General features: G+C 41.7%; 1 protein-coding gene across 1 annotated transcript in view; it reads right to left on the reverse strand.

Annotated features, from left to right (window-relative positions):
- LOC126174951 (UDP-glycosyltransferase UGT5-like) overlaps positions 1–21275 on the reverse strand; it is a 66067-nt gene extending 44792 nt beyond the window's left edge. Inside the window, exons 1-2 of the mRNA XM_049921410.1 lie at positions 21134–21275; positions 327–529 (exon numbers count right to left, since the gene is read on the reverse strand). Coding sequence (XP_049777367.1) covers positions 327–509 — 183 coding nt within the window. The 5' untranslated portion in view covers positions 510–529; positions 21134–21275. The remainder of the gene's footprint in view (positions 1–326; positions 530–21133) is intronic.
- Between the last annotated feature and the right edge of the window lie 509 nt (positions 21276–21784).

Below are 21784 nucleotides of genomic sequence, written 5' to 3' on the forward strand. Positions count from 1 at the left end.
CATTGTCCTCTCCACCTTTTCCTCATCTGCGCGTCTGCGAGGGAGTACCTTCTGTGTATCTGTTACCTTCTTCAGGACGGGTAAGTCGATGTTCGGAATTTATAAAAAAAGATGCTTGACGGGCTCCAATATTTTACCACGTGATGGTGCTTTGATCACTCGACGAAACGTTCCACCAAGATAGTGCTACCCAGCCGAGCGACTCGTCAGTGAAAGGCAGTGAGTTTCATCAGTTCAGTTTATGAAGATAAGATTTCACGCTTCAGAGTAAGATTTATATATTGGACTCATGTTCATGTGTTGGTTTTTATGGTTTGCACTCTTACCTTCACAGGGTCCGTTGTAGTAAGTGTGACCTGGTGCCCTCTCTTGGCGAGTTCGAGAGCTATCAGTCGGAAGGGCAGCTGGTGGCTGATAGAGGGCGTTGGGATGATGCCCAAAATCCTGGCCGAATGCGTACCTCCAACAACCAAAATCAGCGTCAATGTATGCACCAAAATGGTCTTCATGGCACCACTGTCAGGAAACTCTGTAAACGAAAGTTATGTGTTATTGTACTGACGTACATGGGAGCAGTATTAGCTATATATACATCTACATCCGAAAGAAAGTAAAAATGTGATGCCTTGTCGATTGTATTATCGCCAGAGACGGAGCACTCGTTGTGGTGATTAATTAAGTAAGCGGCTGCAATACCGAACACCCTGTCCCTCCAAATTCTCACCTCGCTTCCTGTATCCGCTCACTCTCCCCCACCCATGCCGTATATGACTGTTCAGTTTGCCACGTGCTTTATAGTACCCGGAACAACTTCACCCCAAAATTGAATCCCAGCACCACACACCCCCAGCACTGAGAATCCTGGCCCACCTCACGCTACCTTACTTACCTCTCCTTACACTCTACGTCCTTCCACACGATAATTTCAAACCCATACGCTCCCAGACCATAAAATGATTCCTGACATCCACCCAGACTACGCTGTTAACCTGTCCCACCACTACCTCTTCCAAGAGAAGGCTCCAACCTATCCAACAATTCTACACCTCCCCTCTCCTCACTCTTCCCAATACTCATTCCTTATCACATAACTTCCTCTCCGATAACACTACATTTAATATCCTGAGCTAGAAATTCGTAACAGCACCCTAAAGCATTGTACTCCTCACAGTTTTCACTACTCCACGCGTCATCATCCTATTAAGTACATCAAGATACTTATCTCTATACTTGTCAATATCGTTTATGCATTTTATAATTATATCGTTAAAATCCATCTGTTGGGGGCTGTAAGTAACAAATAATCAATAAAAATACCTAGATATTTGGACGGAATAAACCAGAAAGCACATAAAATTACGCTATGTTATCAAAAGTATCCGGACACTCACAAAAGCATACTTTTTTCATATTAGGTACATTGTGCTGCCACCTGCTGCCAGGTACTCCATATCAGCGACCTCAGTAGTCATTAGACATCGTGAGAGAGCAGAATGGAGCGCTCCGCAGAACTCACGGACTTCGAATGTACTCAGGTGATTGGGTGTTACTTGTGTCATACGTCTGTACTTGAGATTTCCACACTCCTAATGATCCGTGGGTCCAATTTTAAGTGATAGTGAAGTGGAAACGTGAAGTGACACGTACAGCACAATAGTGTATAGGTCGACCTCGTCTGTTGACTGACGAAGACCGCCGACAGTTGAAAAGGGTCGTAATGTGTAATAGGCAACATCTATCCAGACCATCACACAAGAATTCTAAACTGCATCAGTATCCACTTCAAGTACTACGACAGTTAGGCGGAAGGTGAGAAAACTTGGATGTCATGGTCGAGCGGCTGCTCAAAAGCCACACAGCACGCCGGTAAATGCCAAACGACGCCTCGCTTGATGTAAGGAGCGTAAACATTGGAGGATTGAACAGTGGAGAAACGTTGTGTGGAGTGACGAATCACGGTACACAATGTGGCGATCCGATGGCAGGGTGTGGGTATGGCGAATGCCCGGTGAACGTCATCTGCCAGCGTGTGTAGTGTCAACAATAAAATTCGGAGGCGGTGGTGTTACGGTGTGCTCGTGTTTTTCATTGAGGGGGTTTGAACCCCTCTTTGTTTTGCGTGGCACTGTCACAGCACAGGCCTACTATGATGTTTTAAGAACCTTCTTGCTTCCCACTGTTGAAGAGCAATTCGGGGATGCGATTGCATCTTTCAACACGATCGCGCACTTGTTCATAATGCACGGCCTGTGGCGGAGTGGTTCCACGACAATAACATCCCTGTAATGGACTGGCCTGTACAGAGTCCTGACTTGAATCCTATAGAACACCTATGGGATGTTTTGGAACGCCGACTTCGTGCCAGACCTCAACGATCGACAAATCTTTAACTTTCGCCCATCAGGACTTGAACACTGACTAACAGAGTGCATTGTATGTATACTAGTTAGTGATATTTTCTAGCAGTGTTTGTTTTCTTCTTATAGCTCTTACATCTTCAAACAATATCGACATTTATTCATTCTCCCTGTAAATACTCGTTCACTCACTACCCAAAAAGATACTTTCTTTCCAGTACTATTTTTCGTTATTCAAGAATAACTGTCTTTGTCAACTGATTCATTCTAACATTGTACTAAAACACACAACAGAAACGCTATATTCTGTTAAATAAACTTTGTTCTCCCAAATCTATGTGAACATTTATTGCCAGACAAACCAGACAACGAGTATTTGATCACCAACAAACCAGTATCAAACTATTTATGTACTACGTTGGATTCATATTGAGCCGTTGAACATGGTACATCCCAAAATCGACCAATAGTGTGAAAATTAATGACTGTTACCATAGCACTGATAAGATGTGAAATTGAATTGTATTTCAACGTCAAAGTTCAGATACGAAGGTAAGTCGATAACTCATATATGAAATTATTTCTATTTCGGAAATATTTTAAATTGCATCACTGACCGAAGACGTCATGTAAAAAGATACGAGCTACTTTAAGTTACCGCACTGACTCAGGCAAAAGACGCGAGTAGATCACCCAATAAATTTCAAAAAAGACATGCCAGGCTGGAATGTCGGTCTGCATAACTTAAAATAAAAGTATTTCTTTATTTGGCAGTTCACTTTCTAATCGCATTTATCTATACAATTTCCCATTATATGACGTTCTGGAGGGACTCGGTGCATTCAGAGAAAATGCTCTTAGTTCAGGAGGGAGCAGCTACGCACACTGTAAATGTCGCAGTAAAACTACGCCATTTCTCCTTGAATCGCACTAAAATTATGCCATTTCGCTTCAAATGCGAGCTAGATATCACACGAAAATTTCGCCATTTCTTTGCGTACTGGTATGCAAATAAAATGTAGGATTACAGGTTTCGTTGTGCTCTCTCTGCAATAACTATAAACTAGTGTTGAGTGCTGAAATCTGGTTAGACATGCTACGATGAACTCAAAGTAGCGACGCAGTTTTCTCTTTCTGACTAAGCATGAGTGCTACGTTGCTCACAGACTTCGTGCACGCTGTTGTTAAGTGAGTCGATATTCTAGGTACTCTATTTCAGCACATATTGTCCCCAATAAGATCAGTGGTTAATAATATGGCCTCATTCAAAAGAAACTGCAGAATTTATTCATTGAACAGAAATACCATCTGCTCTTGAAAAACCCTTCCGTAACCGTTGAATTGCTGCAGTCCTCACGAACATCAGGCTGACAGAAAATTGCAACCTAGCTGTAAACATCAAGAAACCACACATTATGGTGTTGAATACCTATTGATTACAGATATGTGAAGCAACTTACGTTGTAGGCAAATGAAAAGAAAGAGTGTGGTAGAAGTCACATTATGACTTTACTAGAGAAATGTTTGTTTGGGACTGATGTGACACGAGTTAAATTCTGATCCAGCAAGTAGAGCGTAAACGTTTTTCTCGCCAACGCTTGGAACATTTTGGAAACATTCCAGCTATGTTTGTGCACTAACATGTACTGTAAATAAAACATAGCTTCATTACTTGAAACCAACAATCAATGCAGTCATTGTAAACCGGTTGTTCTGCATCCACAAAAGATAAAAATGAGAATAAATAAATTAGTTTTATTATGTATCTCTAAAATGAAAAATAATAGCTGACAATTATCACACAAGTTTTGTAACTACTCGTAGTAGGATGAGAAAATAATTTGAGGGAATAACTGGGTTAAACAACGATTAAATGTTAATCATATTAAAATCTGATCATATGGAAACTGACGCATTTCATAAGCACAAGATTCCGTCTTCAGGCTCTAACCATCACAAGGATTAGCACTTCAAGGAACGGAACAGACGCAGATGGACTCCAGATGTGCGCATGTTGAGTACGCGTTTGTGCCTATTTACACTGCACGAGAGCCTCGAAGTCGCACAGACTGTGTAAATTCGTCACCCCAACTTTCCTGCTGCATGTTGCACAGAACCAAAGGCACATCTATATCCGTGCGAGTCAAAGCACACGATGTTCCACGAATGGTGCCGACAGAAGCCGAAGCGTTCACCCACAAGAGCTACTGCAGCGAAGATGTCTGCAGCTGTGTACTTGACAACTCCCGCTGAGCGCTAACAGACTGATATTGAGGGGAAAGAACAAAGAATATGGCAACTCGGTGCAAAGGACACATGGTCGTTTTAACTTAATAAAACGAATCGAAACAGTGGCTTCTTCAGATCGACAGTGAAGATTGTCACCATAATAACAAACGTGATGTAGCGTTAAACGAAATTCTCTGGTCAATGATCACAGTGGAGGGAATTGGAAAGGAAATAATAACTCAGCGGCCAAAGTACTGCTGGAAAAGCCATGTAATTTATATCCGAAAGAGAAGTGGTTATGGCAGCGGAGGTTTATCAGTACAGTTTTATGACAAACTTCGATTCAACGATGGCATGGAATATTGAAGTTGCCGGTAACTTCTCGGAATTGCGCTACTGGCCATTAAAATTGCTACACCAAGAAGAAATGCAGATCATAAACGGGTATTCATTGGACAAATATATTATACTAGAACTGACATTTGATTACATTTTCACGCAGTTTGGGTGTATAGATCCTGAGAAATCAGTACCCAGAACAACCACCTCTGGTCGTAATAACGGACTTGATACGCCTCGGCATTGAGTCAAACAGAGCGTGGATGGCGTGTACAGGTACAGCTGCCCATGCAGATTCAACACAATACCGCAGTTCATCAAGAGTAGTGACTGGCATATTAAGACGAGCCAGTTGCTCGGCCACCATTGACCAGACGTTTTCAGTTGGCCAGAGATCTGGAGAATGTGCTCGCCATGGCAGCAGTCGAATATTTTCTGTATCCAGAAAGGCCCTTACAGGACCTGCAACATGCGGTCGTGCATTATCCTGTTGAAATGTAGGGTTTCGCAGGGATCGAATGAAGGGTAGAGCCACGGGTCGTAAAACATCTGAACTGTAATGTCCACGGTTCAAAGTGCCGTCAATGCGAACAATAGGTGACCGAGACGTGTAACCAATGGCATCCCATACCATCACACCGGGTGATACGCCAGTATGGCGATGACGACCACACGCTTCCAATGTGCGTTCACCACGATGTCGCCAAACACAAATGCGACTATCATGATGCTCTAAACAGAACCTGTATTCATCCGAAAAAATGACGTTTTGCCATTTGTGCACCCAGGTTCTTCGTTGAGTACGCCATCACAGGCGCTCCTGTCTGTGATGCAGCGTCAAGGGTAACCGCACCCATGGTCTCCGAGCTGATAGTCCATGCTGCTGCGCCGGCCGGAGTGGCCGAGTGGTTCTAGGCGCTACAGTCTGGAACCGCGCGACCGCTACGGTCGCAGGCTCGAATCCTTCCTCGGGCATGGATGTGTGTGATGTCCTTATGTTAGTTAGGTTTAAGTAGTTCTAAGTTCTAGACGACTGATGACCTAAGAAGTTAAGTCCCATAGTGCTCAGAACCATTTGAACCATGCTGCTGCAAACGCCGTCGAACTGTTCGTGCAGATGGTTGTTGTCTTGCGAACGTCCACTCAGGGATCGAGACGTGGCTGCATGATCCATTACAGCCATGCGGATAAGATGCCTGTCGTCTCGACTGCTAGTGATACGAGGCCGTTGGGATCCAGCACGGCGTTCCGTATTACCTCCTGAACCTACCGATTCCATATACTGCTAACAGTCATTGGATCTCGACCAACGCGAGGAGCAATGTCGCGATACGATAAACCGCAATCGCGATAGGCTACAATCCGAAATTTATCAAAGTCGGAAACGTGATGGTACGCATTTCTCCTCCTTACACGAGGCATCACAACTACGTTTGACCAGGCAACGCCGGTCAACTGCTGTTTGCGTATGAGTAATCGGTTGGAAACTTTGCTCAAGTCAGCACGCTGTAGGTGTCGCCACCGGCGCCAACCTTGTGTGATGCTCTGAAAAGCTAATCATTTGCATATCACGGCATCTTCTTCCTGTCGGTTAAATTTCTCGTCTGTAGCACGTCATCTTCGTGGTGTAGCAATTTTAATGGCCAGTAGTGGAGTAATTGTTTTTCCCATTCCAGTATCCCGCTTCTGTTGTATAAGGTGCAGTAGAAACGGAAATTATGCTAGCTCATCCTCAATTTCGAAACGAGTATTCGTCCTCTAAAAGATTTTTTTTTTTTTCGAAGAAATATCAAGTTCCACTTTACACATTTTTTCTCCCTTAGTAACAGTTTCGTTCTTTTGCGTTGTCCACTGCCCAGTGCATAAAATGTAGCGGCTGCTGAGATAGCAATAGCTTCTGATTTACTGTTAGCAATTAGCACTCGACACCATAAAATCCGTGCACTGATGTGCGCTTTGTGGCGTGGCTCTCTCTCTCTCTCTCTCTCTCTCTCGCCAACTACATGAGATTTCTCATGTTCACATTATTACTCTTTGAGGAACTTGTAAATCGACACACAGTCGCTGTATATCAAAGAGCAGGAAAACAAACTTCTGGAAGCCATGGCAGATGTTACTGACCTAGGAGGCACTGTTCAACACACCGTACGCTCACAACGTATACGGCGCCTGATGAGATGACTCCCGATATTAACAAAAGAACACGACTTAGTCGAAAAGAGTTTCATCATTTTTGTGAAATAGTTTGTGCTCCTATTCCTTGATGACCGATATCTATGATGGATTGAATCTGGAGACGAAATCTTGTACATTCGAATTACTTTCAATGTGATAGATTCTAATGCGATTAGCATTATAAACATGGTTAAGCCCAAGCATCCTCTTACCACCTCAAGTTTGCTCCATCGACCTATCTATAAGGTGCATTCAAAAAGGAACGAACCACAGACTTTAAATTAAACCTGCTAAAGGGACCGTAATGTCATTGCGTACGAAAGAAAGTGTGGATCCTATAAAAGCACTGAGAACCGAAACTCGTCACTAGAGGGACATGGCCTCACAAGCACGTGACCACAGAGCGAGCACAACACGTGTCAAAACTCAGTAATACCAAAACCAGAGAAATGGAGGCCTTAAACGAAGAGAAAACGGAAAAAGTGCGTTTCCTTTCAGTGGAAGGGATACGGGGGACGGGAATTCATCGAAGAATGACACAGATGAACGGAGAACCAGCGTCGTTGCTAGGTGTTTTGCCGCCCTAGGCGAGAACTGAAAAAACGCCCCCTCTGTTTTACTTCTATTGACCTCCTCGATATCCTCTTCCCCAACCCCCTCCACCACTAACAACATGCGACTGCACGACAACGCTAATCCACTATTACACATTTAATCATTAAATTAAAGTGATCAGACATCATCATTTTCTGGGGACTGTCCTCAGTTTTCATACTCTGTCCTCAATTGCTTTAAAATTGACTGAGGGAAACAAATGTTCTCAGTTTCTTATTTCTTGCCCCAGTTTTTGAAATTTCCCAAAAGCATTGAAGTAGGAAGACTGTGCCGTTATAACTCAACTGAATACTCCCAATTTGGCATGAGTTACTTATTTTATTTGACTGCAATGAAATGCAGTACGCACAAATACAGAGACAATAGCTTGCAAGGACAAAGCACATAATTTCTCCAATTATGTACCGTCGATAAACAGTTAATGACACTATCTTCCTGATTGTTATTTGCGTGTACGCGAAATTTTAAGAAAACGAAAGGCGATTTGTTTGAGGAAAGACAATGTAGTGATTTTCTCGTGCTGCGAGAGTCAGACACTAAGGGAGAGCGTTACAGACAAACACCAACTCGTTTCTTTGTGTGAGTACGATGAACTGCACTTACCTTTTACTCCTTTTAGATATGCTGAAGGAGAAGTACAAGACGTCGGTTGTGAATTCGTGATCGTTTATTCACAGGTAGTAATAGTAGAACCAAAAACATCAACAGAACCACTCAGTACAACTGACGCTTCACAAATGATCTACTAAGGCAGAAACAAAAGGAAGGGCTGACGGACGTATGGTGTCAACTCGCAGACACGATCGCAAGTCAGTGCACAGGCCCTGCTCCGGCGCTCGACGGACATGAATTAAGGTCGCGTTTTGTTTCCATTTCGCGCTCAGTAGCGGCTGCTTTAGTTTTGAGATAGATAAAGGCAATGTGTTTACTTTCGTCAAAGTAGATAAAGACTTATTAAGCCTTCTATATGAGGCTAAGTGAGTAACAGGTTAAAATTATATTTTTGTTTGACGTTTTAGAATTCGTGTCTATTTTAATTTAAGCTCCTGATATACAGTGTGGCCCATTGGTAGTGACCGGGTCAAATATCTCACGAAATAAGTATCAAACGAAAACACTACAAAGAACGAAACTCATATAGCTTGAAGGGGGAAACCAGATGGCGCTAAGGTTGGCCCGCTAGATGGCGCTGCCATAGGTCGAACGGATATCAACTGCGTTTTTTTTAAAATAGGAACTCCCATTTTTATTACATATTTGTGTAGTATGTAAAGAAATATGAATGTTTTAGTTGGACCACTTTTTTCACTTTGTGATAGATGGCGCTGTAATTGTCACAAACGTATAAGTACGTGGTATCACGTAAAATACCGCCAGTGGGGACGGTATTTGCTTCGTGATACATTACCCGTGTTAAAATGGACCGTCTACCAATTGCGGAAAAGATCGATATCGTATTAATGTATGGCTATTGTGATCAAAATGCCCAACGGGCGTGTGCTATGTATGCTGCTCGGTATCCTGGACGACATCATCCACGTGTCCGGACCGTTCGCCGAATAGCTACGTTATTTAAGGAAACAGGAACTGTTCAGCCACATGTGAAACGTCAGCCACGACCTGCAACAAATGATGATGCCCAAGTAGGTGTTTTAGCTGCTGTCGCGGCTAATCCGCACATCAGTAGCAGACAAATTGCGCGAGAATCGGGAATCTCAAAAACGTCGGTGTTGAGAATGCTACATCCGAATGCACCCGTACCATATTTCTATGCACCAGGAATTGCATGGCGACGACTTTGAACGTCGTGTGTAGTTCTGCCCCTGGGCACAAGAGAAATTACGGGACGATGACAGATTTTTTGCACGCGTTCTAATTAGCGAAGATGCGTCATTCACCAACAGCGGTAACGTAAACCGGCATAATATGCACTATTGGGCAACGGGAAATCCACGATGGCTGCGACAAGTGGAACATCAGCGACCTTGGCGGGTTAATGTATTGTGATCGATGGCAATCTAAATGGTGCAATGTGTGCTGATTTCCTACGTACTGTTCTACCGATGTTACTACAAGATGTTTCACTGCATGTCAGAATGGCGATGTACTTCCAACATGATGGATGTCCAGCACATAGCTCGCGTGCGGTTGAAGCGGTATTGAACAGCATATTTCATGACAGGTGGATTTGTCGTCGAAGCACCATACCATGGTCCCCGGATTTCTTTCTGTGGGGGAAGTAGAGGGTATTTGCTATCGTGATCCACCGACGACGCCTGACAACATGCGTCAGCGCATTGTCAATGCATCTGCAAATATTACTGAAGGCGAACTAGTCGCTGTTGAGAGAAATGTCGTTACACGTATTGCCACATGCATTGAGGTTGAAGGACATCATTTTGAGGATTAATTGCATTAATGTGGTATTTACAGGTAATCACGCAGTAACAGCATGCGTTATCAGGAATGATAAGTTTACAAAGGTACATGTATCACAATGGAACAACCGAAATAAAATATTCAAACGTACCTACCTTCTGTATTTTCATTTAAAAACCTACCTGTTACCAACTGTTCGTCTAAAATTGTGAGCAATATGTTTGTGACTATTACAGCGCAATCTATCACAAAGCAAAAAAAGTGGTCCAAATAAAACATTCGTATTTATTTACGTACTACACGAATATGTAATAAAAATGGGGGTGTTCTTGTTTAAAAAAACGCAGTTGATATCGGATTGAGCTATGGCAGCGCCATCTAGCGGGCTAGCCATAGCGCCATGTGGTTTCCTCCTTCAATGTAGACGAGTTTCGTTCTTTGTAGTTTTTTCGTTTGACGCTTATTTCGTGAGCAATTTGGCCCGGTCACGATCAATGGACCACCCTGTATAGACGTGCGCGAGCAGGAAGTGAGCTCTCCAAGTGTCGTAAACATTCGCTTCTCACGCGTAGTCTGGCTCATGTATCAGTCAAAGATGCTACGTTAGCTAGGTTCAGTAACACAAATGTGTGTCGGGCTGAGCACACTCTGTGATCACTGATCTTAGGTTCAGTTAAGGGCCCCACACACAAGCGACGGATCGCAACGATCCGTTAAATGGGCGACCGATCGCTTCGTATACCACACGTGTATGGACAAATCGCAGCGATCGGTCACTGCTCTCTGATCGCAAGGAAATCCCAGGAATCCGACGCATCGCATAGATTCATATCTGCAGGGTGGCTACCTCGCTGGTTTGCAGTCATGTGTGGCAATATATTTCGAGTCGTAACTCTAGTTACTAAGCGTTGTTGAGCAGTTATTTTCGTTTCGCTTTGCCCTCGTTGAGTAGGCTCAAATGGCTCTGAGCACTATGGGAATTAACGGCTGTGGTTATCAGTCCCCTAGAACTTAGAACTACTTAAACCTCACTAAGGACATCACACACATCCATGCCCGAGGCAGGATTCGAACCTGCGACCGTAGTGGTCGCGCGGTTCCAGACTGTAGCGCCTAGAACCACTCGGCCACTCCGGCAGGATCGTTGAGTAGGAATTTGACGTAAGACATTATAGTTATTCAGAGACCACGAACTAATGAGAGAAGTAAGGTGGAAGCCAGAGATGTCTTCAGTGCTAAGAAGGAATACAAAATACATCCTTCCATTCTCCATTGATTATCATTTTGGAAGTTGCACTATAGACATAGAATTGATGGGAATTTTCAGTAACAGTCCCGATGCAATGGGCTCCATCTGATGATTCTTAGTTTTTTTATGAAATAATTACACACGTTTTAAAGTTTTTAAATTCTAAACAGAATAACATATATATTGAAATATTAAGATGACATTTTAATTTAAACATTCTAAGCGTTTCTATTACACAGCTTAGTCATGTCCCTTGATACCTCATGTAATCTAACTCTCCCTTACACAATTTATAACAAGAGTTATGGTAATCAGTAGTGCGGCTATTGACATCATTATAGCCATATGTATAACACAAACAAATTGAATAAATACTTGCAGTTTAATTACAAGACAAATTAATAGAAAAGCAATTAAGGACCACTGAAAGAAAAACTAATTGCATTAGCACACTGGAAAGATATATATAACCCATTTAGCGTCAGCGAAAAATATAATGTGTTACAGAGTAACTTACAATCTCCAAGAAAAGCGTTTCAAAATAAATTTATCAAATTATAAGTCTCATTCATTTTAAACCTACTTTTTACAAGTATTCGTGGCGATATGGAAATCAATTGCAACTACTCATGTATCATTTTCCACAGCAGAACTTCTCGACACAGTGGAACTCATAATGCCGTTTGTAGTTGCTTCAAAAATCGCACGTTTGTGGGTTGACGAGGCGAACAACCGACAGCAGGCGATATCATACGCGACGGGTCGCTACCGCCGCTATCGGAATACTTGGGGCAAAACGCTGCATAAGTCAGAATTAATTTTGTCACTTGGTCAGTATCTGTCTCCTCTAAGATTACTTATTGAATAAGGTTTCTTCAAAGGCGTGTGGATCAGCCACTAGTCAGATTTAAAATTAACTTGCTCGTTTATTTCACAGATACTTTGCCTTGCTGTGTTTTGCGTGTTTTCGTACTGGTTCGTAAACTAGCGTAGATAGATGTTGGTTGGAATTTCTTGCCTTTGTGTGACTTCACATGATGCTGTTGTGCTCGCGTGTTTGGTAACTATTCGGGAATCTGTTATGTGGAAATGTATAGTGTACTTGTAACTACCTGCAGAGGAATTCTTGTAAATTCGAGATTTTGTTCCCCACTTTGTGACTAACAAGCTCAAAATCCATTGTCTGAACAAGTAGTGATTAATAAGCCCTGAATCCGTACGGCTTTTACGAGGTAAGACTTCTCTCTCATATGGATCGCAAGTTATGTTTATTTGAGTCAGCGTCCAGACAATTTTATTTTGTTTACTGTGAAAAACTGAGGCCTCCGACACTAATATGTATAAAGTGTGACAGTGTCTGAAGGGTCATCTTATAGTTTCACATTTAAATTATGTATCGTAAAATTTTTATTGTTAATTCGATTTTTTATACAAAACCTAAATAAAAATGGGCTTCATGAGTTTCGGTTCCTTTGTTCCTGAATGCTTTGTCCTGAACAATGTGATGAACACGTGTACCTTTAGTTTAAAGTATACCGAGTATAAATTTTGCTACGTGGTAATAATGCACACGGATTTTCCTCTTGCTTTATTAACCTGTACTGTAGATTTATTACGCACTTGTTCGCCACGTGATGTCTATGTCTACAGCTTCGATTCCTTTTGTAATGTAACAATCCTTCCGTCTGAATATTAAGCTATATCTCCACGAAGTTAGTACAAGATGGCTAACACTAAAGGATGTGAAAGTTTGGGTCACCACGTAGTCTGCAGCAAGCTAGTCCACTGCACGATTGCTGGTTACAAAGCACTGTACAGCACTGCTTCTTTTCGGCTTTCTGTTCGGGCATAAAGCGCACTGCAAGCAAGATCACAGGTAAGTGCCAATTGTTCATTATGTCGCCAAGTTAACTAGAATGTTGAAGACTTGTTTAGATACAGAGCAATAGAGCATATAATGTTGTGGTATATGCAACGAAAATCGTTATCTATGTATGGATTATGTTTTTAAATAACAGTCAATGAATTCTGCTGGTTTTAAATTTGCGTTGTAGCCAGATACCTGTTCGTAATCAGTCCTTTGCATTTGTATACTCATAATTAGCCAAATGTGCTTAAATAATCATGTTTAATCATTTGTACTGCAGTTTGCTAACCTTTCAACATTTGTTTTTCTACGCCTGCTCAATTGTAGTTATCGCAAATTGATGTTGAACCCCGTTTCTCTAGCACATGGAGGTCCAATACGTGAACAGCGTCTACTAGTTTCGCACCGAACCATATATGTACACGGCTCTGCCAGTTTTACCGATTTGTAGTAGTCAGCTATCACAAAAATGTTTTCGGTTCCGTTATATTAAGTGCCATTGCTATGTGAAGCAAAAGTAATTGTGAAGTTTCATCTGCATCGTAACACAACGCAAGTGTATTCCACATTTTCGTACTAAGTGGAAAGTTCGCCATCGGAGAAGAGTAACAGCTTCAAAGTTTAAAATTTCGTAAAATTAGCAAACTGTGCAGTTTTCAGGCAGTTTTCAGGCCATAACGTTATTATTTGCATCGTTTGGTTCCTTGCTGGCATATTAGTCGAATATACGTGGGAAAACTGAGACTTCACAGCAACAAAAATCTTCATTTTAAATATATGTATTTAAGCACTCCTAATGAGCGAATTTAAAAATTTAACGCAAAATTACTTTTAAATGGCTTTATTCGTGCGCCATCAAGTATAATAGAGAGCTGTGGTGCCACCTCAACATAAAACACCATGTATGCTCGGTTAAAACTGTGCGTATTCTGCTCTATGCCTCGAAATGCTGACTTCTCAAAGAATGGCTTGAAAGTGACTGACACATTTCAAACTTAAATCTGTAAAACAATCCTCCAAACACATTGTGTAACAATAGATGCAGTCTGTTCACAGCGCAGACAGTCTTAAGGAAACGGCAGAACTTCGATAACACAATATGACAATGAAAACATAGTTGAAGAGAGGCTGTGTAAGTACGGTACAGTAACTTAATTAAAAGTATTACGCTGAGTACACTTTCATTACATTTCTTACAGCCAAAGGAAAATGCTTCCTACATGATTCTAATTTGTTTACATTTGCTAACGAGAATTTGAACGTCCGGAAAATCGGAAAGTGGCTGCAAACAAAACATTCAGCTTGCAAAAACCATTACCTTTGATCTAATGAAACCAATGATTATTTGGACAACTTTCACAGCATTAATGTCATTGTTACTAAGCGATCACGCTACAGAAAATCAAGAAAATAACAGTAAATACACAGCAGCACTAGTTGCATTATAGTCTTTATCTACATCCGGTTTAGATCCACTGTAGTTATCAAGATAACAAAACTAATAACGCCATATCGATGTGAAGACAGATTTCCTATCTCGAATATGAGTTTACGTCGCAGGCATTGTGGGCAACTCGGCGCCTGATAATGAACTTAGTGGGAGGGAAGTACATAGTAGTGTAATAATGGCTTGTTTACTATTTCAACTGACGTTTCAAGCGTTATCTCTCTTTCATGCTACGTGTATATAAGTTATCGGTCGCTATTAGAAATTAATGCTCGAAGATACTACAGAAATTATATGAAATTTTGCTACAAAACTATGAAAAGTAATATGTTAAAGAAGATGTTTTGCAAGTATTAACTAATATGTAAGCTGAATATAGTAGACAAAATTCTAAGCTTAATTTCTGGTGCTGTTCACTTACTGCAATAAGTGTATGACCATGAAAACAACTCAAAAATGAACATGAGAGATTCGTTTACTCCACTGCAAGACATTTTATCTGAGAAGCTGACAGCCTGGTAATAAAGTTTTATGTGAGATTTGAAATATTGCTCGATATCTGCTAAATTTCTTTAGGTACCTATTGAGTCTTAGATTTTTAGTGTGAGAATGACTGATTAAATTTCTCCAAGACTTCAGAGTGTTGTGCATTTCTTACATTTAGCATTTTTATAACATCTTTCTCAAACGGACTAAAAGGTATAAAATATTTTCTTCTAACCCGATACAGATTCATAATCCCCAAAGAGATAGTTCTGAAAATTTCTTCTTGTGAATCTTTAGTAATTATGACAACATTTCTAAAAATAAAAATAAAAACATGGGGCACAGTTAGGAGTCAATTAATGCATGAATACTTCACCTTAGTAACTAAAAATTTTATTGCACTGCAAATGATATCTACTGCTGTGTTATTTTTCTTAATTATAGCTACTCTTTATGCTCCTTACTATTATCTATTGCATGTGCTTCGCATTTTTCGTTTTAAATTTTATATGTGTTGTCATAGCTTCTAAAAATTCATAGCACGGATTTTCAGGACTATCAGTATGAGGCAAGGATAGGAGATAGGAGAAATTATTTTACATTAACAACTTTTTATTTAAATAATTACCTTTTGTTTTTAGTCTCTTGAGTCTGAAATTTGTCCATCAATTTCAAACTCTTTGATGACATCGTAACAGACACATTTGGTAAATTTCAGATTCATTTTAGTTTCTCCTCATCCGAGGAGCTTCCTACAACGTATGTACTATATCGCTAAATGACCGAGAAATTAGAGAGATTCGAAGTCACACAGAGACCTACCAGCAATCGTGCTTAATTGCGAAACATTCGCAACTGGACAGGAAAAGCGAAAAGTAGCAGTGGTACAGAAACTACCCTCCACCACACAACAGACATTAAAGCAAATTAATATTTCACTGTCATCCTCTTCTAAGCTATATGGAAAGTCTTAAGTTTCTAGCTCATCGGGAAGTTAGTTTAAAATCAATGTGTACTGTTCACCAGGTACAACAAACGAAGTACCCTCTGCCACACACAGGACAACTAAGCCAGTTATTATTGTAGTATCATCCGCTTCTGAGCTATATTGAAAGTTTCAGGTCTGTAGTTCATCGGGAAGTTAATTTGAAATCAACTGTGAGGAACCAACAGAAGGCGGGTGGTTATTTCCTTATAAGAACCAAAATATCATCTGTTTCGACCTACAGAAGTCCGGGACTCAGTTGCCATCTTCTAGGTTATCTGCATCAGCACGTCCTGATGTACTGTCTGTTGTGCTAGCCCGTAGCTCCCAGAGAAAAAGAACTGCCACAGAACAAAAAGTTACAGGTATACTGATCTATTGACGCCTATGTCCACAGATAACGATCAATCTGTCAGTTACAAATGCCACAGAAAAATAACTTCTACTTATCATTAGCCACAATTTCTACAAGCTTTGAAGGACTGAAAGCTTGTTAGTCAAATGGCGTTTAGTAATGTTTATTATAAAGCTGTGTGACAAATGATAATTTATTATACAGACATAAAAAAAAGTTTTGCATCACCCCAGTTTCCAGAAGTCCTGAAGATAGACGTTGACTGCGGATATTGTATCACAGACACAGTCCGTTTGACTGTCAGAGATGTGACTAAACCCTCCCAAGGATGTAAACAACCATGCATGGGCAGCACCTATTAGACGGCGGGGGTCCGACAGCCGATCAGTTCCAGTCGTTCCGCCAGGAAGGAGATACACGGCTCGTGTTGTCTGTAGTTTAACGATGCCCTAGACGGTCAATACCGCGGTTCGATCACGTCCGCATAGTTACTTTGTGCCAGAAAGGGCTCTTAACATGGGAAGTGTCCAGGCGTCTCGGAGTGAACCAAAGCGATGTTGTTCGGACATGGAGGAGATACAGAGAGACAGGAATCGTCGATGACATGCCTCGCTCAGGCCGCCCAAGGGCTACTACTACTGCAGTGGATGACCGCTACCTACGAATTATGGCTCGGGGGAACGCTGACAGCAACGCCACCATGTTGAATAATGGTTTTTGTGCAGCCACCGGACGTCGTGTTACAAATCAAACTGTGCACAATACTGCTTGATGCGCAACTTCACTCCCGACGTCCATGGTGAGATTCATCCTTGCAACCACGACACCATGCAGCACGGTACAGATGGGCCCAACAATGTGCCGAAAGGACCGCTCAGGATTGGCATCACGTCCTCACGGATGAGTGTCGCATGTGCGTTCAACCAGATAATTGGAGGAAACCCGGTCAGGCTGAACGCCTTAAACACATTGTCCAGCGAGTGCAGCAAAGTGGGGGTTTCCTTCTGTTTCGGGGTAGCATTATGTGGGGCCGACATACGCCGCTACTGTTCTTGGAAGGCGCCGTAACTGCTGTACGATACGTGAATCCCATCGTCCGACCGATAGTGCAACCATATCCGCAGTATATTGGCGAGGCATTCGTCTTCATCGACTATAGTTCGCGCCCCCATCGTGTACATCTTGTGAGTGACTTCCTCCAGGATAACGACATCGCTAGGCTAGAGTGGCCAGCATGTTATCCAGACATAAACGCTATTGAACATGCCTGGGATAGATTGAAAAGGGCTGTTTATGGACGACATGACCCACCAACCACTCTGAGGCATCTATGCCGAATCTCGGTTGAGGAGTGGGACAATCTGAACCAACAGTGCGTTGATGAACTTGTGGATAGTATGCCACGACGAACACAGGCTTGCATCGATGCTAGAGGACGTGCTACTGGGTATTAGATGTACCGGTGTGCACAGCAATCTATACTACCACCCCTGAGGGTCTCGCTGTATGGTAGTACAACACGCAATGTGTGGTTTCATGAGCAATAAAAAGGGCGGAAATGATGTTTATTTTGATCTCTATTCCAATTTTCTGTACAGGTTCCGGAACTCTCGGAACCGAGGTGATGCAAAACTTTTTTTGATGTGTGTATATTAGGACTCACACGGGGTGGTCACGACGCTGGGATCAAGGATTTACTTTAAATTTCGTACATCTCTAGCAGGCCATTAACGCAACACAACATGCAACTTATAAGGTGCACTACTCTGGCAGTTCTGAGAAGATCGCAAGAGAAGTTTTACAAGTCTGTTGTGTAAGTGAAGTACCTGTCTGAGAAGAGTGGCTGTAAGAAGTAACTGTAGTCAAGTGTTTAGCGTTCGCGCGTAGTAAGAAGGACGTGAACGAAGAGATGATTCGAATCCTTCTGACATTTAAATTTTTATCTACATTTTTCTCATCACTGGCCACATTAATTAATTCATATGACATTTGTGTGGTAATATAAGGAAAAAAACCATGTGCATTTTCATGAAATTGTAGTGAATTTCATATGTTATTTGACTATTTACCATTTTTAATTCAAGTTTCAAGTACGAGGGACAGGCTTGGAAAGCACAAGGCAAACCTCGATAAACAGAGATGCGAGTGACGTTATTCACAATTGGTAAAATAGTAAGTGACAATGTGCCACTCGATGGATGTGCTCTGGATATCATGCGTTGCAGGACAGTATTCTCGTATAGACATGGAAAACATAAATTGAAAGGGCATCTACTACATCGAATGAAAGCAGTTTTCTCGCATTTACAGAAAACGTTTAGAGTTTTTAAGGGAAAACACACTTCGTTAACATTTTGAAAAATTTCTCTTTCTTTCGCTAGTTTGGATGCAAACCACGCAAAACGGAACATTTTGACAAATATAGGTGTTGTACGATGGAATTTAATTAAAATTAGTAAGTAGTCAAATAACATGAAATGCACTAAACCTTCATGCAAATACATGTGGTTTTTCTTATTTCATTACCTCTGAAGTGCCATATAAATTAAATAATATGATCAGTAATGAAAAACTAGATTAATAATTAAGGTTGAGCGGAGTTCGTATTACGTAGCTCGAACGCTAATCACTTTTCCACCAGGAACTCTGACATCCAACCCCTCCGCACACATACATAAACCACGTAACAGACGCGTCAAATTTCTCTTGCGATTTTCTGGGAATTGCCAGAGCACCCTACTACTTGCACATTATGTTGCTTTACTGGCCTACTAAAGGTGTACAAAGTTTGAAGTAAATCTGTCACCGCTGCGTCGTCTACATCTACATCTACATGGATACTCTACAAATCACATTTAAGTGCCTGGCACAGGGTTCTATTTTTCCAATTTCGCATAGCGCGCGGAAAGAACACCTGTATCTTTCCGTACGAGCTCTGATTTCCCTTATTTTGTCGTGGTGATCGTTTCTCCCTGTTTAGGTCGGTGTTAACAAATTATTTTCGCATTCGGAGGATAAAGACGTCTTTGTTTTAATGATGTCCACACCAAATCCTGCATCATGTCAGTGACGCTCTCTCCCCTGTCTCACGATAATACAAAACGTGCTGCCCTTCTTAGAACTTTTTCGATGTGCTCCGTCAGTCCTGTCTGGTAAGGATCCCACACCGCGCGGAAGTATTATAAAAGAGGACGAACAAGCGTAGTGTAGGCTGTCTCCTTAGTAGATCTGTTACATTTTCTAAGTGTCTTGCCAATAAAATGCAGTCTTTGGTTGGCCTTCCCCACAACATTTCCTATGTCTTCCATCCAATTTAAGTTGTTCGTAATTGTAATTTCTAGGTATTTAGTTGAATTTACTGCCTTTGGATTTGACTAATTCATCGTGTAACCGAAGTTTAACGGATTCTTTTTACCACTCATGTGGATGACCTCACACTTTTCGTGATTTAGGGCCAGTTGCCAATTTTCGCACCATACAGTTATCTTCTCTAATTCGTTTAGCAATCCTGATGACTTTATTAGTCGATAAACGACAGCGTCATCTGCAAACAACCGAACACGGCTGCTCAGATTGTCTCCCAAATCGTTTATACAGATAAGGAACAGCAAAGGGCCCGCAACACTACCTTGTGGAACGCCAGAAATCACTTCTGTTTTACTCGATGACTTTCCGTAAGTTACTACGAATTGTGGTATCTCTGACAGGAAACACGAATCCAGTCACATAACTGAGACGATATTCCATAAGCACGAATTTCACTACAAGCCGCTTGTGTGGTACAGTGTAATCAGTATTTAGAGCTGCAAAAAAAAAAAAAAAAAAAAAAAAAAAAAAAAAAAAAAAAACTTTGAAAAATATCAGTGTGATGAAGCAAACATTTAGCTACTAATAGCAGATATATAATACCTCTATAGTAAAGCTCAGGAGGAGGCAGCATTTTTTTTAAGTAACAGCCTCCTCTCTAAATTTAGATGACTGAGTGTGAATAGCATTATGCATTACGACAGTCTGTTGTTGCTACAATATGCATATTACGCTTCTCTGACGTTTCACCTTGTGTGCATGCATAGCACGACTCGTTCCATAGCCCTGAAGGATCTTTTCTTGATAGTATCTACGGAACACGATAAATGAACGAATGAATGAATGGAAACGGAGGACACCTAAAGTGTTTGCATATTTACTTCTGTCAACGCCTTCAGCAAAAGACTGTTTCTTCTTGATTTGCGTTCACCAAGATATACGTCCGTACCGCTGCAGCCCCATTGATAAACTGCTTTTTCGAAATACCTCATATCGTTGCGTGTCGTATGTGGCTGTCTACTGCAGTTACACAAATATTATTTTCCGTTGTTTCTCATTGTATGATCAGCCAGTTTACTGATTAAATTACACGAATTCGCTTCCTGCTTTGGACCGGCAGATCTAAATATAATTTTTTACCCTCAAAAATCCTCTGCGTTACGTCTTTATGGCTGGTGAGATATTTCGCTCCAAAGAAAATAATGCTACTACTGTTTTCCTAAAGGCAACAAACCTATCTAATGAATTATTACATAATGATTATATTTTGCGTTCGAACCTTATTACGAAATTGTTAAGAAAAAAAAGAGACAACTGAGCTGGTCGCTAGAGAAGTACGTTTACCTGTTATGCAGGGATGGCGATCGTAGCGACGTCGCTACTCTTCCTCTTGGTGGTGACTACAGCGGCCGGTCTTCTCGCTTGAGTGTTGCTGCGGTGGCGGCAGCAGCACAACTTATCCCCTCCCGCTCCTGCCGCGGTCCTGATGGACGTAACCACTGCAAGGTCACAGAAGCGAACTTCCAGCTGGTCACGGACGAAATCGTGCTGCTCCACGCTGGTGGGGGCAACGTGGGCTCGGGACAGCACACGCCGCAGCCGTAGACCTGTCTTGCAGAAGGCGGTCCAGAGCCACAGTCAGCATGACACACATATTTGCAAATGATGTAACACTGAGCTACCACACAGTGCAACGTCTCACAACAACAGCGGCTTTACAAAAGATGACGAGGCTTCTCCTGAACAGGACTAGGACCCCCAACAGCTTTATACGAACCGCGCGGTACCAAGCAACTGCTCCCTCATTCTGTGCGTCGGTGGGCCACAGTTTTGTAAGGATTCAAAATTTCCACTACACTTTCTTGGCCTTTAATGTTATTTAACATGTAAGTTCAGCCTCATTAAGAGTTACAGTAGAATTCTGCCTGGTTCACCAAACTGGGAAAATCTCTGCCAATATCAGAGGCCGAAACTACGTCTCCATTGTGCCAGTCT

Source organism: Schistocerca cancellata, chromosome 3 (genome assembly GCF_023864275.1).
Source record: "Schistocerca cancellata isolate TAMUIC-IGC-003103 chromosome 3, iqSchCanc2.1, whole genome shotgun sequence".
NCBI lineage: Eukaryota > Metazoa > Arthropoda > Insecta > Orthoptera > Acrididae > Schistocerca > Schistocerca cancellata.